Here is a 22485-nt window from a genome sequence, read left to right as displayed (position 1 = left end):
GGTTGTTTGAGCATCCTAATTATAATTTACTTATTATATATAATTATGAATGTTAAAGCCCACCAGTAGGTATTAAAAATTTCGTAGCAGTCCTACTGCTCAAGGATACATTCCAAGAATCGACATAAATCTGTATAAATAGTATAAATTGATGGCAACATCGATAATTAACTATCAATTACCATAAATAAATAAAAGATTTTTAATTTTATACGCAATGCGCGTTGAAACATTTATCCTAGTGTCTATTGTACCCATAATTTTTATCCTAAATATATCTGTTTGTGGGTTAGTTTAAAAATAATGAATTAAATTGCCGATCAAAATATAATTTCTTATTTAGCTTTTTTAGCAAATTAAAAAGAGATAGCAATAAAAGGTCAAATCTGTTGATTGACATGTGAACTGTCATCCAGTCTCAATATGGCGGAGAGTTTATCTAAATACGGAACGCATTAAATGGTGTGTTTAAATTTGATTTCATTCTTTAAATGATAATTCGCTTGTGTTAATGACTTTGTCAGTGAACTATACGGCATGTTCCCGCTAACTCCGCCGGTTGTGAAGCGGCTGTTAGGCTGGAAAAAGGGCCCTGAAGGTTCTTCCGCAGCTGAAGACAAATGGTCTGAGAAGGCAGTGAAAAGTTTAGTGAAGAAATTAAAGAAAAGTGGAGCTCTAGAAGAATTGGAGAAGGCAATTTCTAGCCAAAATAGTCATACTAAATGCGTTACGATTCCCAGGTTGGTATGCTATTGATTTATTTTTTGATAACAATCATTTTGGTGTGACGTTTCCTGCCGAAAATGTACAACTCACTGTTTTTGAGCTTTATGCTATAAGACACAGAGACTATGTTACCTTGAATGTATAGCAAAATAAAAGTTGTCTTTGCTAATCAAAGAGACGTTCGTAATTTAGTATCGTGATTCCAAACTGAGGAAATTCTTGATAAAGTCTAATTGGATTCTGTTTAAAAGTAATAAAAATAAATCGTGCATAATAAATCGTTGACAAAATCAGCTGATTTTTTTCTGTCATTGTAATGTTCGTTCGGAAATAACAGACTGTGTATATTTTTAACATATAATCCGACCAAATACCAACGAACTTTGAACTTGCCAAGCGGCCATCCATGTATGCCCATCTCTCTTTAGTTGCATAATAAAATGCAGGACGCAAAATCGAAAAGGTCAAGTCTCCGTCAAAACAATCGAAGCTTTTGTCAACATGGCGGCCGTATTTTGGTGTTCGTGAATTTTTTATTCGCCGCTTTTACAAGAAATACGAGATAAATTAAGCTCATTTCGTAAATTTTGCATTGTTTCGGCGTGATACGCGGGTGTGATTCCGACATAAGAGGTAATTAGTTTTATTTAAAAATAATTTAATAATGCGGTGTGTAATGTATGGATTATAGGAAAATTTGTGAATAAATGAAAACAAATATGTTTATTGAACGACTGTTTACCTAATCCATGACGAATAATCAAAAAAAATTGGATGCCGTGTCTTGCGCTTTACATCAATTCGTTTTAGTGTCCATTTTAATATTTAAATATTCTGAGAAGCAAGATTCTAATTGGATTTTCGTTCATAACAAATGGCGCCAAACCGAATTTGACGTCAAAATCGTGCGACTATAATCTCGTTGGTATCTTAATAAAGTCGATACGTTCAAGGTCAATAACCTCTTTATTATGTAGTGTGCAGTTTTCACTATGTAAAGGTTATGTTGATTCTCAATTATATGACTAATGATGTTTTATTAGCATCTAAATTGATGCGGTGAAGTCTAAAAACCATTTAAATATCGAATATTACTATTGAGACTATTAATGTGGCTGAATATTAAGAAGTGTTGTTCCTGTTAGTAGCGAAACAAGGCAGTATGAGAGTAGGTAAATATACATATAAAAAAAATAGATTAAGTGCAATAATTTTCAGAAAATACAAGGATATTTCCAGCTGACTAATCAGCAATGCTTTACATACTAGAATTGTAAATAAATATGTATTCCATTTTTAAATGATTCCTTTTTCAGATTAAATTTTTCACAATCTGTTAATGCAATGGGATCTGAATCTAAGCTATGAAAATGTAGATCCTACTAATATTATAAATGCGAAAGTTGTGCAGATGGATGTATGTATGTATACTTGTTCGTCTTTCATGAAAAAACTACTGAACGAATTTGAATGAAACTTTAAAGTTATATTGGTTATACTGCAGAATAACACATAGGCTACAATTAATTATGATTTAGGTAATTTGGTCTTAATATAATGATACATATCAACTAAGTCGGAGAAAAATATCCGACATGCGGGCAAAGCCATAAGCAAAAGCTAGTATTTTATATCTATCACATATCAAACCTTGCATGACCTCATATTATAGAATCATGTAATTTTTTTGTATAATCTTATCTACACTTAAAAATAATGCATGTTCATATTTAGGCCTTTTTAAGCTTGAAAAAGAGTCATGTTATTTTTTTGTATAATCTTATCTACATTTCAAAATAATGCATGTTTATATTTAGGCCTTTTTAAACTTGAAAAATATTTATTTAGTGTATTGTTTTGTATTCACATTGCAGTTGAATAAATAAAGTAAACTGAATACTATGTTTTGCTTACGGCTGGGTCTCTGTGGACATGCTTTACAAGATATAATCTAGATAAATGGGATAAAGATATGTTGCTTAGTGCATACAGAAAGATTCAGAAGTTTTTATATCTATTTAGCGCTTTGGCTATCTGTATACCAAATTTGCAGAATCATGCTTCTTAGCAACATCCATGAATGTTCCAAATCTTCAATTGCAATATTAGTAAGATTTGCTTATTATATCTTTGTACTAGAGGTGTATAATAGAGAACTTTATGTTTTCTGAAAGGGTTGTGCAGTGTGCACTGTCATGGAAATTTAAAATTGATTTATTATGTATTTTGTCAGTATATGAATGAACTGTTCTAAGCAACAATAAAAAAACAATAGTATTTTTTTATCTGTATCATGCGCTACAGTTCATGACTCAAACTGAGTCTGAAAAGTGCATCACCAGAATTTCTTGCCCATTCTCTGTTGAATACTGCATTTTACAGTTTCAAATTAATTATTTCATTTCTTTATGGATCATAGGGGTGCATATGTGCAGTTGTAACTAATAAAAATGATTTTTTGGCTATTATTCAGATCTATACTTATGAAAATAATACATAACCAAACATTTTCTTTATTTGAATTCTGTTACTTCAAAATCATAACACTATTACTAAACTATAGAAAGGCAGACTTAAAAAAATCTTTAAAGGAAATAATTTTATAATGTGGTTAGATCATTTCCAGAACAGTCTTTTAAATCCATACTAATAATATTGATGCAAAAGTAACTGTTAGTCTTTTTATTTTCATGGTTAAGCTACTGAACCTCTTTTGATGATACTTTGTATGAGTAAACAAGCCTTCTAAGGAAAGATATAAGTTACTTTACTTTTAGGTACACTCGACTTACCATCAGGGGCAGTGGATACACATTGCTATGCTCATATATAAAAAAAAGATTGCATCACAATTAGAAATGACTAAATGAAGTAAATGCGCCTAATTGTAACCTTTTTATAACATTACAAGGGTGTTGACTTTGGAAATCATTGATAAAAGTTGTAGGCATATTATAAAGCTGCATTTAATGTAATATGCCTAGGTCTTCCTAACACTGCATGTAAATAAAATTTTAATTACACTGCAAACTGCACCTAAGTAACAATATTAATAAAAAATTTATTGAGAGGTGTCCCACTCTCTTAATCAATAGCCCAGCAACCAGTCCAGCTAGATACCATCCATATCCCAAAGATAATTTCCAGCTTCCTTGCAACAGTTCTTGAACCTTGCGGATGATGTCTTCAGCTACATTTCCTCCATAAGTACAAACAGAGAATGTACTTACGAGACGTTCACATCCCAACTAGAGAAACATATCTTAAAGGGGCCTCTATTTGTAGGTTCCATAACCCCATAGAAGCCTTCCAGAAGGCTTTGTGCATTAATTTACTACAGGAGAGATACATTATAATATTTATTTATCCAAATGATAGCTAAGTACATTATTTCCTTTAATGCTGATACCCACAGAATATAATAACACACATACATAATTTACAATTGAATAGAAATTCAATAAAATGTATACAAACAAATGCGATTCATGAATAATTATGTTTGTATAAATTTCAAGTTAGGTGTGCGATTTAGAATTATATACATCTCATGTTTTAGGATGGCGAGCGTAATAGAATACCATACAATACTTTGTAATTCATGGTGTTGCGCAACTGTTTATGGGCTGTCGTATCGCTTACCATCAGGCGAACGGCCAGCTCGTCTCATCATTTAAAGCAATTAAAAAATAAATAGAGACATGGATGCATGTGAACATAAAGATATCAAATAAAATAATATTTCCATTCTTAGTTACTTTTGTGTGCAGTATAGACTCATAAGTATAGACAAAGCTAACTGCAAACACATTGTATTTAAATTCAGATAGGCATTTTAAAAAATAACTTTTTTTATTGCTTTCTGCAACAAGGCTTTAATCACCTGATATTTTTATCAGTGTAATGCATACTTAATACAAAGCATTTCAATTACTGTTGAACCATTCTTCGCAAAGAAATACTTGTGCTTAAACTTTTGCATAAACAATATTAGTGTTAAGTAAAAAATACTAGCATAATTTTCAAGTGCTCAAGAAATAAAATAGGACAGCAAGATGCCTCAACTCCTCAAGTCGTTATTATACAGGTCATTATTATAGTATTGTTTTGACATGCCATGAATCTCAAGAACCTTAGAGCTACTATATTGAATTTAGAGAAATCATAAACAAGCAGATACAAGATAAATTTGCGTCTAGTATCGAGAGGGACTAGGCCTTAGTCCACCGTGCTGGCCCAGTGTGGTTTGGTAGACTTCACAAAGCCTTAAAATTCTAAAAGAATTTCTTAGGTATCCAGATTTCCACACAATGTTTTCTTTCACTGTTAAAGCAAGCAATAACTTGCATGGATTACACACATAATTTTAGAAGTCACAGGTGTGTGCGCTTGCGATTTGAACCTGAGCACATTCATCTCGGCAGTCCGTTCCAACAAGGCTACCGCCGCTTTAATGTACATAGTTTTTTTTTTATATTATAATACGCTGTTTAACAAAGTATTTTTTTTTTGTCGATAGAGTGAAGCCGAATGACAACGGCGTCAACGGCCAGTACCGCAAGGGCCTGCCGCATGTAGTTTACTGTAGGCTGTGGCGTTGGCCGCAGCTGCAAGTGAGTACAATTTGTTAATATCACATCACTAGTCGATATTTTATCAACTTTTCTGTCGCATCACTAGTTTTTTTTCAACAGTTGTAGGTAGTCATACAGACGGCCATTCGAATATGAACTCTCGGTAAAGAAGAAAAAAATAAAACGATTCCAATTAATTGTGATTGTTCTTGCAAAATTCTTCTGAGCATTTTATACTTTATTCCATCCATAAGCTGACGATAACATTCCGCCTGTATCCTGACCGGATAACTAGCACCGCACACGCCATAGGCGAAAACTGGCTACAGAGCGTTGTTCAATGCAAATATTCTGTATGTTCGACATAGAGATATACAAGGTGTCGCAGAAAATAGTGACAAGCGGAGGTCCAGAGATAGAGCACCCCTTGGGGTATCCGAATCACCCCCATGTATGCTTCGCGATTTTTCATAGTTTTCGAGTTATGAATATTTTCCGAATTTTTAAAAATTTTCGATTTGAACGATTAAATGTTTTTTCTTTTTAAAAGTAGAATTTTGTAGAATTGTATTTCATGCTCTAGTCTGGTTCGACCTCTGGCAAAGTAATGATTTTCCTGTTTAACATTAGCCTGGAATCTGGTTTTGTATCATATATAATAGATTCGCCCCTACTACCTGGGACATAGCTTGCAAAATCAGTGTGTTACACATCTGCCTACCTCTAAAAAGGCAACCGGGCATGATGTTCACTTTCATATCTTATCTATGTTCATTTTCATTAGATGCGGATATAAAATTTGACGTCATGTTTCAGAGCCAGCATGAATTGAAGCCGGTAGATCACTGCGAGTTCGCTTATCAGCTGAAAAAGGACGAAGTGTGCATCAACCCCTATCACTACAATAAAATCGACTCGCCTGGTGAGTCATACTTTTCTTTTACGAAGCCTCAAATTGCATTTATACCCTTTTCATTTAGTCAGGCAAGGTATCCATATTCATGAATTTTTAGATATTGTGTTCTAAAGAGATTACTTACGATTTGCTTTGAACAATTCATATTATTTAGGTCAAATGTCAAAAAGTTAAAAACTTAATAATTTCTAAAATGTAGGTAGATATTGTAAATTTGACTTTGCGGATGACCAACACCTAAGTCCGCCCCGTGACCAAGAAGGCTGCAAAGTCTTCGAACGTCGAATGTCGTCGAAGTAACGTCGGAAAAAAACTGAATTATAAAACCGCGATTAAATCCGAAATTAATTTTAATGTCTAACATTCGCGTAAACATAAGAAATCATTATAAAAAAAATGTTTCCAAGCATAGTTGAAACTTTCCTACTCCTTTGCTAACTTTTCCCTATAGAAATTGTACTGAAGTTCATCAGCGGGTTCCTGGTGTCGAGTCTAGTTAATTGGTCTCGTGTCCCGCAGCCTTGCCGCCGATCCTGGTGCCTCGTTGCGGCGAGGGCGAGGTCCGCGCGCCGCCGCCCTACACCGACTACCACCAGCCGCTGCACGAGCATACAGACCCGTGAGTATACCACATAAGCTTACATATGAAATGCTGGCTAGAATGTCCTTCGAACTGGACCAGAGCAATGTATACAAATATAATTTTTGCCCCCTTATTGATAGACGTTATGTATATAAGGACGGAGCATTGCTGTGATAACAAGTCTGTTTCTCAGCTTTGTTTATCTGATAGCTTGCTGTTTGTTCAGCTTTGTTTATCTGACACCCAACTAAATTCAAGTTGTATCTCAATATTAGCTAATCACAACGGCTCTATGTCTACGCACTGCGAAGGCTGCCATGCCGTCAGCACTGAGAAACAGACTTGTTATCACAGCAAAGATAGAGCTTAGATAAATAACGTCTATGAATAAGGGGGTTACACTATAGTTAGGCATTAGTCTTATTTATAAACATGTTTTAACGTTAAGAAGTGGTTAAGAATTGATTAAATAGCTGTTAAAAACATCACCCGTTCCGAGTTTAAACCTTATTAAGAGGCAAGAAGGCGCGTTTTGACTTATATCTTATCGAGTAAATTTGCGTTTTAACTAAGCATAGCTTTACGAAATTTTTATAAGTAAGGCTGTAGGTGTCAACTGTATAATTACCGCGTATTTGATGGAATTTCGCATACGAGAGTACTCGGTAGTAAATAGTACACAGCGAGCTATAGAGACTGGTAGCAACAATTATCAATTTGCTTCGAAAAGAAAGAATCTGTTAGATTTGGGCTCTCAAAATCTCAGCTGTTATTCGAACTTATAAGATATTTTGTCTGCCGCTTCGGTCGCGTGTAAGTTTTTGCGGGATAAAAGTTTCGGGTTATATTTTTCTGGGATAAAATGAAGTCTACAGCACTCAGAAGTATTGTAGCTCCCCATTAGTGAAAAAAATCTAAATCAGTTTAGTAGTTCCTGATATTGTCGCGTCCAAACAAACTTTTCAGCTTTATAGTATAGGTTTGTCGCTAACTATTCCTATGGCCGGTGTGTCAGCGCGTCGGTGTGCGCGATGCAGTCGGGCGTGGTGGGCGCGGTGGGCGCGGGCGCGCACTCCGCCATGTACCTCGAGGCCACGCTCGCGCAGCAGGTGCCCGGCAACACCACCGTGCACGTGTGAGTACCACCACCGACACCACCAACTCCACCACCACACCAACTCCACCATTACCTACCACGACACCACCACCATTACCTACCACCACCACACCAACTCCACCACCACACCAACTCCACCATTACCTACCACGACACCACCACCATTACCTACCACCACCACACCACCACCATTACCTACCACCACCACACCACCACCATTACCTATCACCACCACTACCATTACCTACCACCACCACCATTACCCAACACCACTACCATTACCTACCACCACCACCACCTTCACCGTTACCTACCATCGTCTATGGACTGAAATACCTCATAAAAACAATCACCAAGGAATTGAATGTAGCCGTAAAAAAGGATGACTTTGACTCTGCAGCAATTTTAATGTTACTTTACAATGATTGTCTCTTGTAGTCGCTGTTGGACAGTTTTAAAATCACTCGCCGTCCTAAATTTCACGGCTATAGAAATCAAGTCAACACATTAAATATTATCACCATTAGTCGGTGTATATCCGGCTTCAAATAGACCGGCATAATTGTATCGGCTGGCGAGGGGTGATGAGCTCCTGTCAATTTTTTTTTATCCTGTCACGCCAAATGGATCTTTCAGCTCCTGATGGTCAATGGAGGGGGCTACAATAAAAAGTCGATTGACGAGAGATGATTAACCCTCGGCAGTCGACACAATTATGCCGATCTGTTGGAACCGAATATACACAAGCTGATCGCGGAACATGACACACTTACGTGGGCCACTATGGCGGGTTTTAACACCTTGTGTACGGTGGTCGCTATCCAGATAGAAAATATATCCTACCACCAGCAAAACACTTCTGTCAGTCCACACTATTTCGACTCTAATTCATACCTGTGTTATTTATTAGCGGAAACTTCGCTGGATTCTTTACTTATTTATATTTGATATTTTCTGTTTGTTTCCACAACAAACAGAAAATATCATATAAAAATGAATCCCTATTTCCCTTGGTCACGCCATCACGCGTGAACGGCTGGACTGATTTCACTATATTTTTTTGTTGTGTTTGTTATTGTCACGAGAAGGTTCTTATGAAAGAAAAAATTCAGAAAATTGCGCGAAAAATTAGAAAATTTAAGAAAACTTAACGACAATATTAATTTTAAATAATTGTGAGTGGTTTTAAATAACTGTCAGCGATCGACAGAATGCGCGCGTGCATACATAGTTAAGACAGGACAACTTCTGTCGGGTCAACTAGTATTAAATAAATAAATACCATCTCGAGGGTCTGTTTACCGTCAGGAAACAAAGTTAGGCATAATGAGTGACAACACGGTGTGTTGTGTTTCAGGAGCTCTTCTACAGTGGAGACGCCGCCGCCCGGCTACATCAGCGAGGACGGCGACCCCATGGACCACAACGACAACATGAGTGAGTTTGTTGACAATTTTACTACTTACTGTATTTTATTAATAGAGTTGAATTTGCAATGAGATAAAGTTGTCAATCGAAGTGTAACGTAACAGAAGTTAAACACTTGGTCTGTTTTATTCGAATAAATGTAATTTTATGTATTGTGGATGGTATTATAAATAACTTATCTGACGGTTCAAAAGTCAATTAATGTTTCAATAGTTGTTTAACAGGACCTCTATAAAATTTTGACAAAGATTGAAGTTAGAATAGACTTACATTAAAGTTGTGGATGAAATACATTGTGTATCAGTCTGTCCTTTTTAACCGACTTCATAAATAAGAAGAAGTTATGTAGGATAATCATATACCGCATCAAATAAGCGTAACTTGCTAGTATGAGAAATGACTTATTTACGCCCGAATACTCAAACGCCACTTAAATATTTAAGATGGCCTCACGGATTTAAGCATTCGTTATCTTTGAAATTGGTATACTGAAACGTCACTTATTTCCTAACCTTAAATTTAAGGCGACGAAGGTTTAAGGTCCGCTTATTGATTCAAACGGTATTCACAAACCCTGCTTAAAGTTTGACAGCTATTTAAGGCCGCCTTATATGGCTGTTAATTGAGATTCAATTTGAGAGTGCTTGCGACTACTCTCAAATCTTTACGCTAAAATATTTATTGTTGTGTTAGTTGTTATTATATACTCTTTCGATTTAATAAAATGTCTTTTTCTTCACTATCATCACTGTCTGAAGAAGAATATAGGGTCAATCGAAGAAATCGAGAGAAATTAGACACTTTCGAAGAGTATTTATGTTCATTAATTCAGGAATTGTCCTAAATTATGCTTTTTAATTCAGGAATTGTCATTTCAGCAATGTTCATTCATCATATTGATTTAAACTGGATATTGATCCAGCCTAGCCGGTCATAAAAAGAAATACCAGATATTTATTGTCCTTCGTTTCTTTACCACAGGCACCTATCAAAGGGCCATCTGGGTACATCATGGTGTACTCATATTATGGCACTAGTTGTGCCTGTGCTTATATCATGGAACTAGTTGTGCCTCTGCCTACCCCTTCTAGGATGATTAGCTTTATTATGTGTATATGTAACAGTTTTAAGGGAAATAAATTTTATTGAAAGTCAACATGTCTGAATGAAGAAATAATTATTAGAGAAGCAAACAGAAACTTTATTGTAATTATTATATTTTTTAATTGTAATTCTTATATATCAGAGATATAAACATTACATTACAGACATTTTGCTACACATAGTACATATATATAGATATGAGTACAATATGGTACATCATATTGTACTCATATCATGGAACTAGTTGTGCCTGCGCTCATATCATGGAACTAGTTGTGCCTCTGCCTACCCCTTCTAGGATGATTAGCTTTATTATGTGTGTATGTAACAATTGTAAGGGAATTTAATTTTATTGAAAGTCTGAACATGTCTGAATGAAGAAATATTTATTAGAGAAGCAAGAAGAAACTTTATTGTAATTATTATATTTTTTAATTGTAATTCTTATATATCAGACATATAAAATTTTATTACAGACATTTTGCTACACATAGTACATATATATAGAAGATGCTTGCAGAAGTCTATTTCTTGAATAAATTATTGATTGATTGATTGATTATATAAATCATACAAGAGAACCCACGGCCTCTCACTTCACAGCCGGCTACTCGCCCTCAGCTCACTGCTTGTGTTCCTCACGAGAGCTGCCAATAAAACAAATATATTTTTAAAAGTTATTGACAAAAAAAACATTATCAGCCACATGATATCCATTGCTGAACAAAGGCCTCCCGCAAAAATTTCCAGATTGAATGTCGGAAGCAGCCCGCATCGAGCAATGCCCTTTTTTCTTAATTCGATGGGCCTCCAAATAAATCCAATACTTACTTTTTCACTATATCCAGCAGTTCTTGTTTTTCTATTTAGGTATCATTTCAACCAATTTTTTGGGTTTTGTTATTTGCAGACTGCATTGATTATATAATTACAAAATAGAAACTTCTGTGGTAAGACACGAAATAAGAATTATGTTGTTAACAAACAGAAAATAATCACTACGATTTACTTAATTGTTGACGAAAATTTGACAGATACAGAAGTTTTTTTTTCTAAAGTGACTATGTCAATACTGATCATGCTGCCAAATGGCAAGTATAAATAAGTTGGAATGTATTTACTACATCAATGTTGAGAATTTAATAATTAAAAATCATTTTTAATTAAACTGCGTATTACGTTATTTGATTTTTTTTTATGTTTCATAAATTATGCTGCGTGAAACGACACATAAATATCATTTTATTAAAATTATGTAAACGAAAACAAACTTTTTATAATCTATAGCAAATTAACTGCTCCTCAACTGAGTTTTCCGTAAAATCTTTTAATGTACGTTTGAGAATGCCATTTAAATTAAGTAGCCTGTTAAATTTAAGTAGGCCTCAGACAAGTTGGTTGGTTGAGTAGCGTTTCAGTATTCGGGCGTTAGACACTTATAGGCATTTTCCAAAGCGTTTGTACTAATCAAAATCAGAAGCAATCAAACCGATCAATTGAAGCAAGATAGCACACTAAAAAGACTATGTCTAATTCCAGACCTGACCCGCCTGACGCCGTCGCCGCCGGGCCTGACGACGGAGGCGGCGCCGGTGCTGTACCACGAGCCCGCCTTCTGGTGCAGCATCAGCTACTACGAGCTGAACACGCGCGTCGGCGAGACCTTCCACGCCTCGCAGCCCTCCATCACCGTGGACGGCTTCACCGACCCCAGCAATAGTGAGAGGTGAGCTTGTGAGACGGTTTGAGAAGAAAAAAAGGAAGAAAGAAAGAAAAAAATATGGGTTAGGGGCCGTTCAAGTATTACGTAACGTAATTTGGAGGGGTCTCGTAAAACGTTACGATGCGTTACAGGAGAGGGCTTCGTACTACGCTTTATATAACATAGGTATTTTATTTTGAAACAATAACAAAATTTATTTTAGTGACTTTCCGGTACTTTGCGTGACATAATTGTGAATATTAAAAAAAATAACACTTTAGAGTTACGTAACTGGGGACAGGGGCGTGCAGGAAAACGTTACGGCGCGTTACAAGGGGGTGGGGGGTTGAAAATCATCAAAAATTGCGTTACGTAATACTTGAACGGCCCCTATTTTTATTCACTTATAGTATCAACGAAAAGTCCAAATAACGATTTCTAGACCGCATTGATGCATTTTATCAGTACCTAAAAGTTGCATAGAGCTAGCTCCCTTTCGTAAAATGTCATTCTTCGCCACTGACGCACACTGTCTAGGAAGTCCATTCTTTAATAGTCTATTGCTAGAATACTTACAGTAGTAGAACTGAGTGATAATACTCCTAGTTGATCTCAACTTTATTAACTTAGCAAATCGTACATCCTTGTAATAACTTGTCAATTAAGCAGAGTTGTAACTGGCTTGTTTCCGCAGGTTTTGCCTGGGACTGTTGTCCAATGTGAACAGAAACGAAGTGGTGGAACAGACGCGTCGGCATATCGGCAAGGGCGTCAGACTGTATTATATTGGCGGTGAGTAGCTAATTTTACATTATCATGGTTGAATTGTTTGACTGCTTCGGTGGCGTAGTTGTAATGCGTACGCCGTACGAGTGCGACTACCGCGCTGAGGTCGTGGGTTCGAATCCCGAGCTAAAAAGATGTGATGTTGTTCCATCTTAAAAATTACTCCATCGTAGCTCGGAGTCAAGGAGTCGGCGGTGTGACACCCCCGTCACACGGAAAACACGTAAAGCTGTTAGTCCTGCGCCTTATCTTTCTCCGGTCGGATCGCCGTCTCACCGGCCTATGATGGAACAGAGAGTTCACCTGTGTGTTGCGCACACACTTGTACACTATAATATCTTGGCTGATCTCCGTTACATTGGCCGTCGTAACCGACATTCGACTAGGAGGGATTAATTCATTCAAGGTTGAATTTTAAAATTTTAATTCTAATAGATTGTAATGGCTAATGGTTTTGTCTTGACTGAGTGGAGAGGAGAGTGGGGAGTCACAAGGGATGTCACAGCTATTATTTTCAAGACCGAAAGCATGGATCTACTAAGTTTGTAGACCAGGAGAACTAGGCCCATCTCTGAGAATTTCCAAAAATTGTGTTAATACTTTTCGACACCTGTGATATAACTGTCTATACTGGTCTTTTCTGTTTGTGAATTAAGTTTGCAATACTGATTGCAGGTGAGGTGTTCGCCGAGTGCCTGAGCGACTCGTCGATATTCGTGCAGAGTCCGAACTGCAACCAGCGCTACGGCTGGCACCCGGCCACCGTCTGCAAGATACCGCCAGGTTGGTACACGAACATGACTCGCTTGGGATAAGAATTTGCGTCCGATATGGCGATAGACTCGATCCCTATCACATCATGGGATGGATTCTGACTCTCTGTAGTCGGTCCCTCATGACAGGATCGTGGTTATTATTTGATGTACCGCATTTAGAGCGGATTATTTGTCTCGATCAGTTTCTGTTCATCACATGTTTAGATAATTTGTGGAATGGTTTATCAATCGAGAAATATAAGAATAATTGCACCTGTCCAACTGTGCGGTAATATCGGCATGAGCTAGTATACCCGATATTTGTGACACTTGGGTATCGGCTTTTCCTATTAACTAAAAATGTGAAAGATGGTAAGATGAAACCGCAATAATTAGGCATTGGAATGGAACCCACGATCACCAAGCCTCTCACCATATAAATACCTAGCCCTGAACCCAAGAGCTAATAAAATAATTAACGTAGTGCATGAGCGGCGAAAATGATGTTCTCGTTTATTGCAGGTTGCAATCTGAAAATCTTCAACAACCAAGAGTTCGCGGCGCTGCTGTCGCAGTCGGTGTCGCAGGGGTTCGAGGCGGTGTTCCAGCTCACGCGCATGTGCACCATCCGCATGAGCTTCGTCAAGGGATGGGGCGCAGAGTACAGGTGACTTCCAACACATATCTAGAGAGACTTGGGGGCGAATTACGTATCAAATCCCTCTACCCCTGACACCAAAATATGACCAACAACTTAGTAGTTACATAATGGATTGTGTACTATTATAAAGAACGCATGGTATAATCATTAGTAACGTAAAAAAAATATCTAGAAAGAGACTACATTACTGTAGGAGGAAGCATGATAACCGGGGCAGTACCGTTGTATATAATTTAGTCCCTTTACATTGGTCCCTCTCAGTAATCCCTCTCAGTAGTAGAGCAGGCCCGTGCTCAGCAGTGGGCAAGTATATAAATACAGGGCTGATATTATTATTATTATATTATTATTACATTGGTCGTGGATCCACCCTCACGTATGTCTGTTTCGTCAGAGGTTTTAAAGGGAGAGGGGAGAGCGGTAATGCCTAGTTCTGCGTAAGAGTTGATGGAGTTGTCACACAATGATTACACCAAACAATTTTTGAGTATAAAATTATTTTTAATTCTAATTAATTTTACAACGGTATTATAGCCAGCCTGAGCTTTTCCTTACATTTGTTGTATTTGTCTGCGTGCAGACGGCAGACGGTGACGTCGACGCCGTGCTGGATCGAGCTGCACTTGAACGGCCCGCTGCAGTGGCTGGACCGCGTGCTGACGCAGATGGGCTCGCCGCGGCTGCCGTGCTCCTCCATGTCTTAAACACGTCAGTACCACTTACGCACAACAAAACATATGCTATATAAATTTATTTGTTACATGTAATGGCTGCAGTGCTGTTTTACTTACAGGCTGTCGCCGCAAATTAATTATCATCTAGAATATCAGAAATTAAGAGTAATAATAATCATGTTTTTTGGAATTTGTTAATTCTGATTTCCTAAAACAAATGGTGTTTTAAACCAATACATAATCTCTGTAAATAGTGAAAATTGTTACAAAATAACTTTGATTGTTAAATGTGATTCATCTATTTTTTGAGTGTCTTCGGCTATACGACTGATCTAAAAAATTGTCTTTTCAGATGAACGAAGATACAAAGGATTTATACTCACACACACAAACACATACACAAACACAAAAGAGAGTTTAGCTCAACAATACAAAAGAGATACCTCCGTAAAGTCTTAGTGATGTAATGTAAGCGATTATCGATATTTCACGTGGAATTAGATTTTTTTAATTACGCACGTAACGTGTACTCGCGTCATGATACCGATCATAAAGTTATAAACTTACTCTCACAAAATAGATCTCTTGTGCAAGAATCTTTCAGAGTAGGTGCGATCGCTTAGAGTCGAAACATATATGGCGGAGCGCAACGCCGGTTTTTTTTTACTGTCAAACTATTATCGACATTATCTTTATTGAAATAATATTTTAAACCCATTAACAAAACAATAATTATTGTGTTAATTGAATTTGAAATTTCAAAGACAATGTCGATAATAATTTGACAGTAGAAATTTCTTTACGCTGCGCTGCGCCCTGCCATATGAAGGCTGGCCCGTAGTCTACGTCTGCTTGCAGTATGCAAGCATTGTATTTCGGTTTACGAGTAACTTCACAAAGCGCAAGAGCTGTGCGGTGCCATGCTTCGTAATACTAATTTCTGGGTGATATTGCCGCTAAAAATCAGTTTTTAAATCTGGAAATCTTTAGTGGAAGCATATGTTCAATGGACTTAATGTGGCTGATGATGATGATGATGAGTCAATTTTGCAGCTTTTCACCAGATGTGCTTGGTTGTATAAAATAATAGTTTCCTACTTTCACTACCTACCTAATACCTACCACATATCTATTTAGTTCAAAATGTATTTCAAATAAAATAGGAGGCGAGTACACATCGCGTGCGGGTCGTTGTAATTTGTAATAATGTAAGTAACATTTTAGAGATTGCGTCGTTTGTCCGTTTTTATAAGTTCATAGTTTACCGTACGAGCTTGTGACGTTATCGACTGAGCTGGAATGACGCGCCCCGCCGCTGAAGCTGAGCTCATCAATGCAAAGCTAAGCTGGGAGAATTAACCAATATAGTTGTAATATAGAGCTCTTTTGTGCAATTAAATTGGTAGGTCATCTTTGTAACAACACTATGTGTTCATTCACAAGCACTCTAATAGTAAAAAGTTTATTTTGTATTAGTCTCGTGCGCCTGCGTCGCTGTATACACTGCTCTATGGTTTAATAAATCTGTTCAGCCCATTGCTCTATGCTTTGTTGTTACCCTTTATAGGTATCGATATACACCATCATGCAAGCGAATTGCAGCGTTATTCAGTTAATACAAAAGCTATAAATTTGAATAGACAATTTGACCATTTTATCATGTGTATATTGATTGGTGCGTCATTTTAGCTTAGGCGATGTTAATCGAGTACCACAGTCAATCGATATATAAAGAGGCTCGTGGCTTGTTGGTGGCACTGTGTTGAAGTGGTGCTGGTTTAAATCTAGGGTAAGCAGCGATTTAACTTGACGCCAGTGTTAAGAAACCCACGCGTATTATTATTCTAATGATTTCATTAGTTCTATAGATACTATTGTATAGATCATCAAAATAATATAATATCATATAAGCCATATTCCAGCAAATACTTGATTGTTAACAGACTTACTATGTATCTAATGTCATTTTGTAAATATATTTTTCATCTATTTTTAACAGTTGATTCAACAGACATATTGAAGTAAACATAACTGATAATCATCAGCATGAAACAGTGTCCGTGAAAAATATATATTCGAAAACCTGTCAATGTTTTAGTTTCAATATTCAACATGGAAGATATTATAAAATATGAATCAACAAAACTTCAATCAGTGTTGCCAACGTAAGTCCGCAAGCCGCTAGTTGCCATCATGAAATGCATTTAATCGTACTCGTTACAAAATGTCGGATTTTTACGAAAGTAGCTGTGTGCTTTTATTTTATCTCTATTAATACGTGAATATTTTGGATTTTGTGTTGATTTGGGAGTTTTCAGTAATATTACCTGAAAGTAATATTTAGGCACTGTTATTGTTTAACCCCTCCCCGGATTCGGTAAATGATTGCGGCTGTCAGTCGTGTCAGTTTTGACAGATGTCCTTGGACTTCATGCGTCGGCGCATAAAAACGCGCGATTCTCGATTATATTTACGATATGTGTCATAAAAAATGTAATAAATCAAGTACATTTTTACATGACTTCATCAAATATCGATAGATATTTTGGAGATTACCTTTATTATATGGCTGGCGTATTTTTTGATGCCAAGATTACTTACCACTGCTGTCAATGGGACAGAGTATGACGCTATAAAAACAACTAATAGTTTGTCTCACATTTTCGCAACACCGATAAGCATGGTTGAAAATCAAATCGACACAAAATCCAAAATTAACTTGTAAATAAACCACGTTCGTTTAACATTTTGTCGATAATTCTAAGTTCGTTCGTTGTCGTGACGTGTCGCGGTCGGGTACTGACGGCGCGTTGGCAAAGCCATAGTCATTCGGAACTTCGTTAAAGCGTATCTTGACTCGTTTAGGCCACGGCCGTGACGGGTCCGTGCCGTGGTGGCTGCTATCACTGCTATAGAGAACTCAATTTGCTGGTGATATATTTGCATCCGCCCGTCTGTGTCACTTTCCAGGATCAATCTGGCCGACATAATTGTGTCGACTGACGAGAGTTAATCATCTCCCATCAGTCGATACTATATGGAGCTTACTCCGTACTGCAGTGAGACTACTTTGTCGTGCCACTATAGTAGTAAAAGGATCATCCCCAGTGTCATGTGAATGTCTATAGCACGGCCCTGCCACTGCACGGACACCGCACGGTGGTGGCCAAGATGTAAAATTTAACGAAACATTTTTAACGTCGATCGTGATTGTATATTACATTTTTTTAAAAGTATTTTTTAAATTATTGTCTATTAGACCGTGCTGTTTCTGATGGTAAATTGATGGTTGAAATAGTTGCCATAAAAAAAATAGGATTTTGCTGAATCCTCTATTTTCTGAGTAATATAGTGTCTACAAAAACTGGATTTTAGGATATTTTAAAGATTCTGAGATCCCCTACAGGATATGATGGCATCTATAAAAAATATGGGCTATAAGGCAACTATTTAACTCATCCGGTATCTACCTCAGATGCAGTATGTTTAGGGACCTTAGAGCGAAATCTTTAAAGGCGACTTCGATTCAATAAACCTAATAATTACACGATTTAAAAGGTTTTTCAAAATTGTAATTTTCGCATTCAAAGTGCAATTTATGAAATTGTCTATTTTACAAATAAGACCGCTGGCAACAGGTGATCATAGTTAACTATTCCTTGATTAACGGCCGATTTCAATGAACGATGACAATCGCTAACTACGTACCACTGACTAGAATCGACCAATCACAATAAGTGATCTTTACACATGACAAACTGTATTCTGATTGGTCCGTTTATACTCACGATCTGAAGTTAGCGGTTAGGATCGTTTGTCGCCATCGGCCAAGACTTATCAAGTCAAAATGCGCCTTAGATCTTCGCCTTAAGGTCCTATCTATGGTTTCAGTCCGGGCCACGTCACGTGATGGTCGCGGGCCTTGTATGTACTGTTTGACAGGCTAAATTGAACAGATGATATTTTGGGAATGTTTACCGGGCGATTTGATCGGAAGTGGCGAGTTGGCGATATTTTAGTTGAAAAACTACCATTTTACATAAATACCAGGTTAAAAACTACCATTTGGTAGAAAATTATTGAAAGCTGACATTACTTACTTACTAGTAGATGGTTTTAAATGTTTCTATTAATGCATTGTGCTCTTATATAGGAACGAAATAGGAGGCATTATTCTCTGACGGTGTAAATTTTTTACACGGCCGAGTTCAAGAAATTAGAGTGGAATTGTATTCTATATACCAATTTCTATTGTCTTAAACAAGACGCAATGCGTTACGTTCTTGTTCTTCACTCAAATAACGTGTGGCCTAGAGAATAAGGGCCAGTTCGCCGAATCAAAGGTGCACAGGTTTTAATTTGCCGGGCCCTTTCGGATATACAGTTGTAACATACGTTAGTTTAATAACTAAAATATCGTCAACTCTTTGTAATGTTTGTAATGGGAATATAATTCACTTTGTCATTACTAAAGTCTATATAAAAAAACGTTTAAAAAAAAAGCTTTGGTTCATCGCAAAATAATTTGCAACCTCGTGTCGCTATAAGGGAACATATTTTCAGAGTAGTCACGCAGAAGTGTTGATCTACAGGGATCGGATTTCTTATCAGCTAGTTGTATAATGTCACTGAATCAAATGATAACAGCAATGTCAGCCCTCTGTACTCTCAGCGACTTCTAATGAAATTCAAATTACAATTTGCCTTTACTACATTACCATGTTCACTGAAATCATAATATTTTTCTTTACTAGAACAAAGTTCTGTATAATCAAAGTGGAATGGAAACGTGTGTTTTCACAAAACCTTTAAGGGACCACTAAATACAATTTAATGACCCCTCTGAATTGGTATAGAGACTTTTCCGCTCTCACCCACCACTACAACTCCTGTAAGCCAGGATCAGCAGTGGCACGCATTTTATAACACCGAGTAGTGAAGCTCGTTGAGTCTCAGGGAAAATTAATTTGCCATTATCCCGCAGCGAAATTAATCAAATAGAAAGATAGGGAGGACTTGGAAATATTAATTGTCCACTTCCCTCCATAGCAAACTTCAGACTTGGTATGGCAAAAATATTTAAAGTCAAGTAAAGTAAAAATTGAAACCTATTAACATCTAAAGAAACCAGTGACAAAGTTATATTCCCATTAAGTGATAACTGTGTAATATCAAGGTATGGTGCTAAAGGAGATAGGGTTTGGGCGCCTGCGCTGAACAGCGAAATGGAACAATGGATTTCGGAAATATAGAAGGACCATGTTTTTTTTTCTATAAACGAATTCTGAGACGAAGCTCGGAGATCTATCCAGTGTTTACACAATTAACCACCGTTATCAAGAAACAATCGCAATCGTTTTTTTTTATCTATCTCTGATATGGTCCAATCAGAACAGGTTTGTTACTCTATTACTATTACAAATGAGTTATTTTGATTGGTTCATCCTGGGATTCGGATTAAAGATTGAGATTGGGATCGTTTATTGAAAACTGCTGTTATCGTCCTTCATCACAGTATATTCATGTTAATATTATTGCATTAATGAATGTTCCATATATACTATACTTTGTACACATGAAGGTCCTCGCTTCGTTTCGAAGTTCGTCGCAGTCGCTCGCGTGCGTTCCAACGTGTTGATGTTGTGAGATCGCTTCCACACCGCGCGGTCGCGTCGCGCACACGCGTGTTTTATTTTTGTGTCTCATTCGATTTCATGTGTTTATATATTTATAAGTTGTTCAATGTTAATCGTAATCGTTTTGATTTTTTTATTTGTATAAAAATATTTAATCGATCGTACAAAAATATTAAAATATATTGAAGTGAATCGTAATGCGCAAAGTGTCACCCATGAAGTCCCATTTGCGTAAAACCGGTTCGTATACGCGTTTTGTACGCGCGGGTAGCGGAATGGCGAGTTGCGATACGGGAAAGGGGGGGGGGGGGGGGGGCTAAAGAGGCATTATCGCTACCCACCACGTCAGCTAGTTGCGTATTTGAACTGGTCTTATGCGGAAACACCCATTTGCGTAATGTATGACATTTCGCGAATTTGTGTTGATTCAAAATGTTGATGATAAATTATAATATTATTTTATAAATTATATTTTTAAGATATACAATTCAAGGAAATGTCATGGTTAATATTGAATAACGTACTAATATGACTGCTGAGGTGTGAATTTTATTTCAATGTTAATTAGTATTACCTACATTAAAAATACATTATCGGTAACTACGGATATGGTAAAAGTTAATTTTGAAATAAAATTTACACTCGGCGAAAAAAATGTATTTTAAGTTTATGTTATCGTATAGAGTATAAGTTTTAACATATTTATATGTTTATTTACGGTCCGGTTCGGTTGCGGCGGCTGTAGACTCCGACATACCAACGACTTTTTGTCGGGAATTCTGTCGACTAAGAATATCCTTTTAGTACCCGATATTTTATATTGACTGGATAATTACAAAGACTGGCGATTATTGTGAAATGCTCTTATAAATTATACCTTTTCCTATGAAACATACAACTGAACAATTTCTATATTCAATTTGGTATATTAATATTTTCGACGTTTTCTATTGTATTGTCGACTAAAAGTAGTTGGTGTGCGTCGGTCGCCAGTCGCAGTTACCGCGGTGGCCGAGCCGGGTCGCAGACGTGGCTTCCAAAGTTGTTTTGCCGTTTGCCCGTTGGCGATCTCACGCTGTCAAGTGTGAGGGTATTATATAAAACGAAACTACAATAAATACGTGTGGTTTGTATGTGCGTTTTATTTATTTAATTACCCTTTGTCACCCTTGTTAGATTTGGAATCGGTATTGATCATTTGGATGCAATACATAAAGTACTAGGTCTGGTGACTTGCCACGCAAAATATGACCTTAATTTCTCAGGATATATAAGTAATCCCTTTCTCGGTATCATCAGAAATTAGGTGTACTTATAGTATAAACTTACGACTCCACTGATATCTAATCATTTTGTAATGTATGTAAATGATGTCATCTGTGGAACATCACTACGTCCTGTGTCGTCTGTGACTAATTGTGTCTCATCACTACGCCTGTCTGTCAATAGAGTTGGGTAGGACATGACATAAAAAAGAGTTTGTAAGAGTAGCCTCTTCTTAGCATTGAGCCGGTACAACGTCCTACTTCAAATGAGCCGAGGCGTAGTGAGGCTCGGTGCTTCAATGCGTATCTTACAGTATTTTGTAATGTTAACCCTCAAAATATTTCCCTCTCGCTCGCGACTCGAAACGCCGTAATGTAATGTCCATTGTAAAATAACGTCCTATTGCAATTTGTAGCATGCGGTTCTCTACCTCATTGTCTTCGTCCTACAGTTTACCAGAGACAGAGAATAAGTAACGCGACTGCCGCGACATAAAATTTGAAGTAGTACAATATATAATTTTGAGCCACTCTTACATTTTGACGTCATGTCCCGGA

The 22485-nt window shown here is 36.9% G+C and overlaps 1 protein-coding gene across 1 annotated transcript; it reads left to right on the top strand.

The window, feature by feature from the left end:
- Positions 1-402: 402 nt before the first annotated feature.
- Positions 403-21795, top strand: LOC115449248 (mothers against decapentaplegic homolog 3). The gene is made up of 12 exons (XM_030177005.2): positions 403-740; positions 5246-5339; positions 6117-6222; positions 6736-6835; positions 7815-7934; positions 9274-9353; positions 11988-12174; positions 12845-12942; positions 13612-13719; positions 14214-14358; positions 14933-15060; positions 15379-21795. Exons 1-11 carry the CDS (start codon positions 538-540, stop codon positions 15054-15056), a joined length of 1365 nt encoding a protein of 454 aa, XP_030032865.1. The 5' UTR covers positions 403-537; the 3' UTR covers positions 15057-15060; positions 15379-21795.
- Positions 21796-22485: the final 690 nt, after the last annotated feature.

This window comes from Manduca sexta, chromosome 18 (genome assembly GCF_014839805.1).
Source record: "Manduca sexta isolate Smith_Timp_Sample1 chromosome 18, JHU_Msex_v1.0, whole genome shotgun sequence".
Lineage (NCBI taxonomy): Eukaryota > Metazoa > Arthropoda > Insecta > Lepidoptera > Sphingidae > Manduca > Manduca sexta.
Note: the sequence above shows the minus strand (reverse complement) of the source record. Positions and strands in the feature narration are given on the sequence as shown.

Coding starts and splice junctions, on each gene's coding strand:
- LOC115449248 (XM_030177005.2), top strand. CDS start 538: ATGTTCCCGCTAACTCCGCCGGTTGTGAAGCGGCTGTTAGGCTGGAAA. Junction 741..5,245: donor AAATGCGTTACGATTCCCAG/GTTGGTATGCTA, acceptor TTTTGTCGATAG/AGTGAAGCCGAATGACAACG. Junction 5,340..6,116: donor GGCGTTGGCCGCAGCTGCAA/GTGAGTACAATT, acceptor GTCATGTTTCAG/AGCCAGCATGAATTGAAGCC.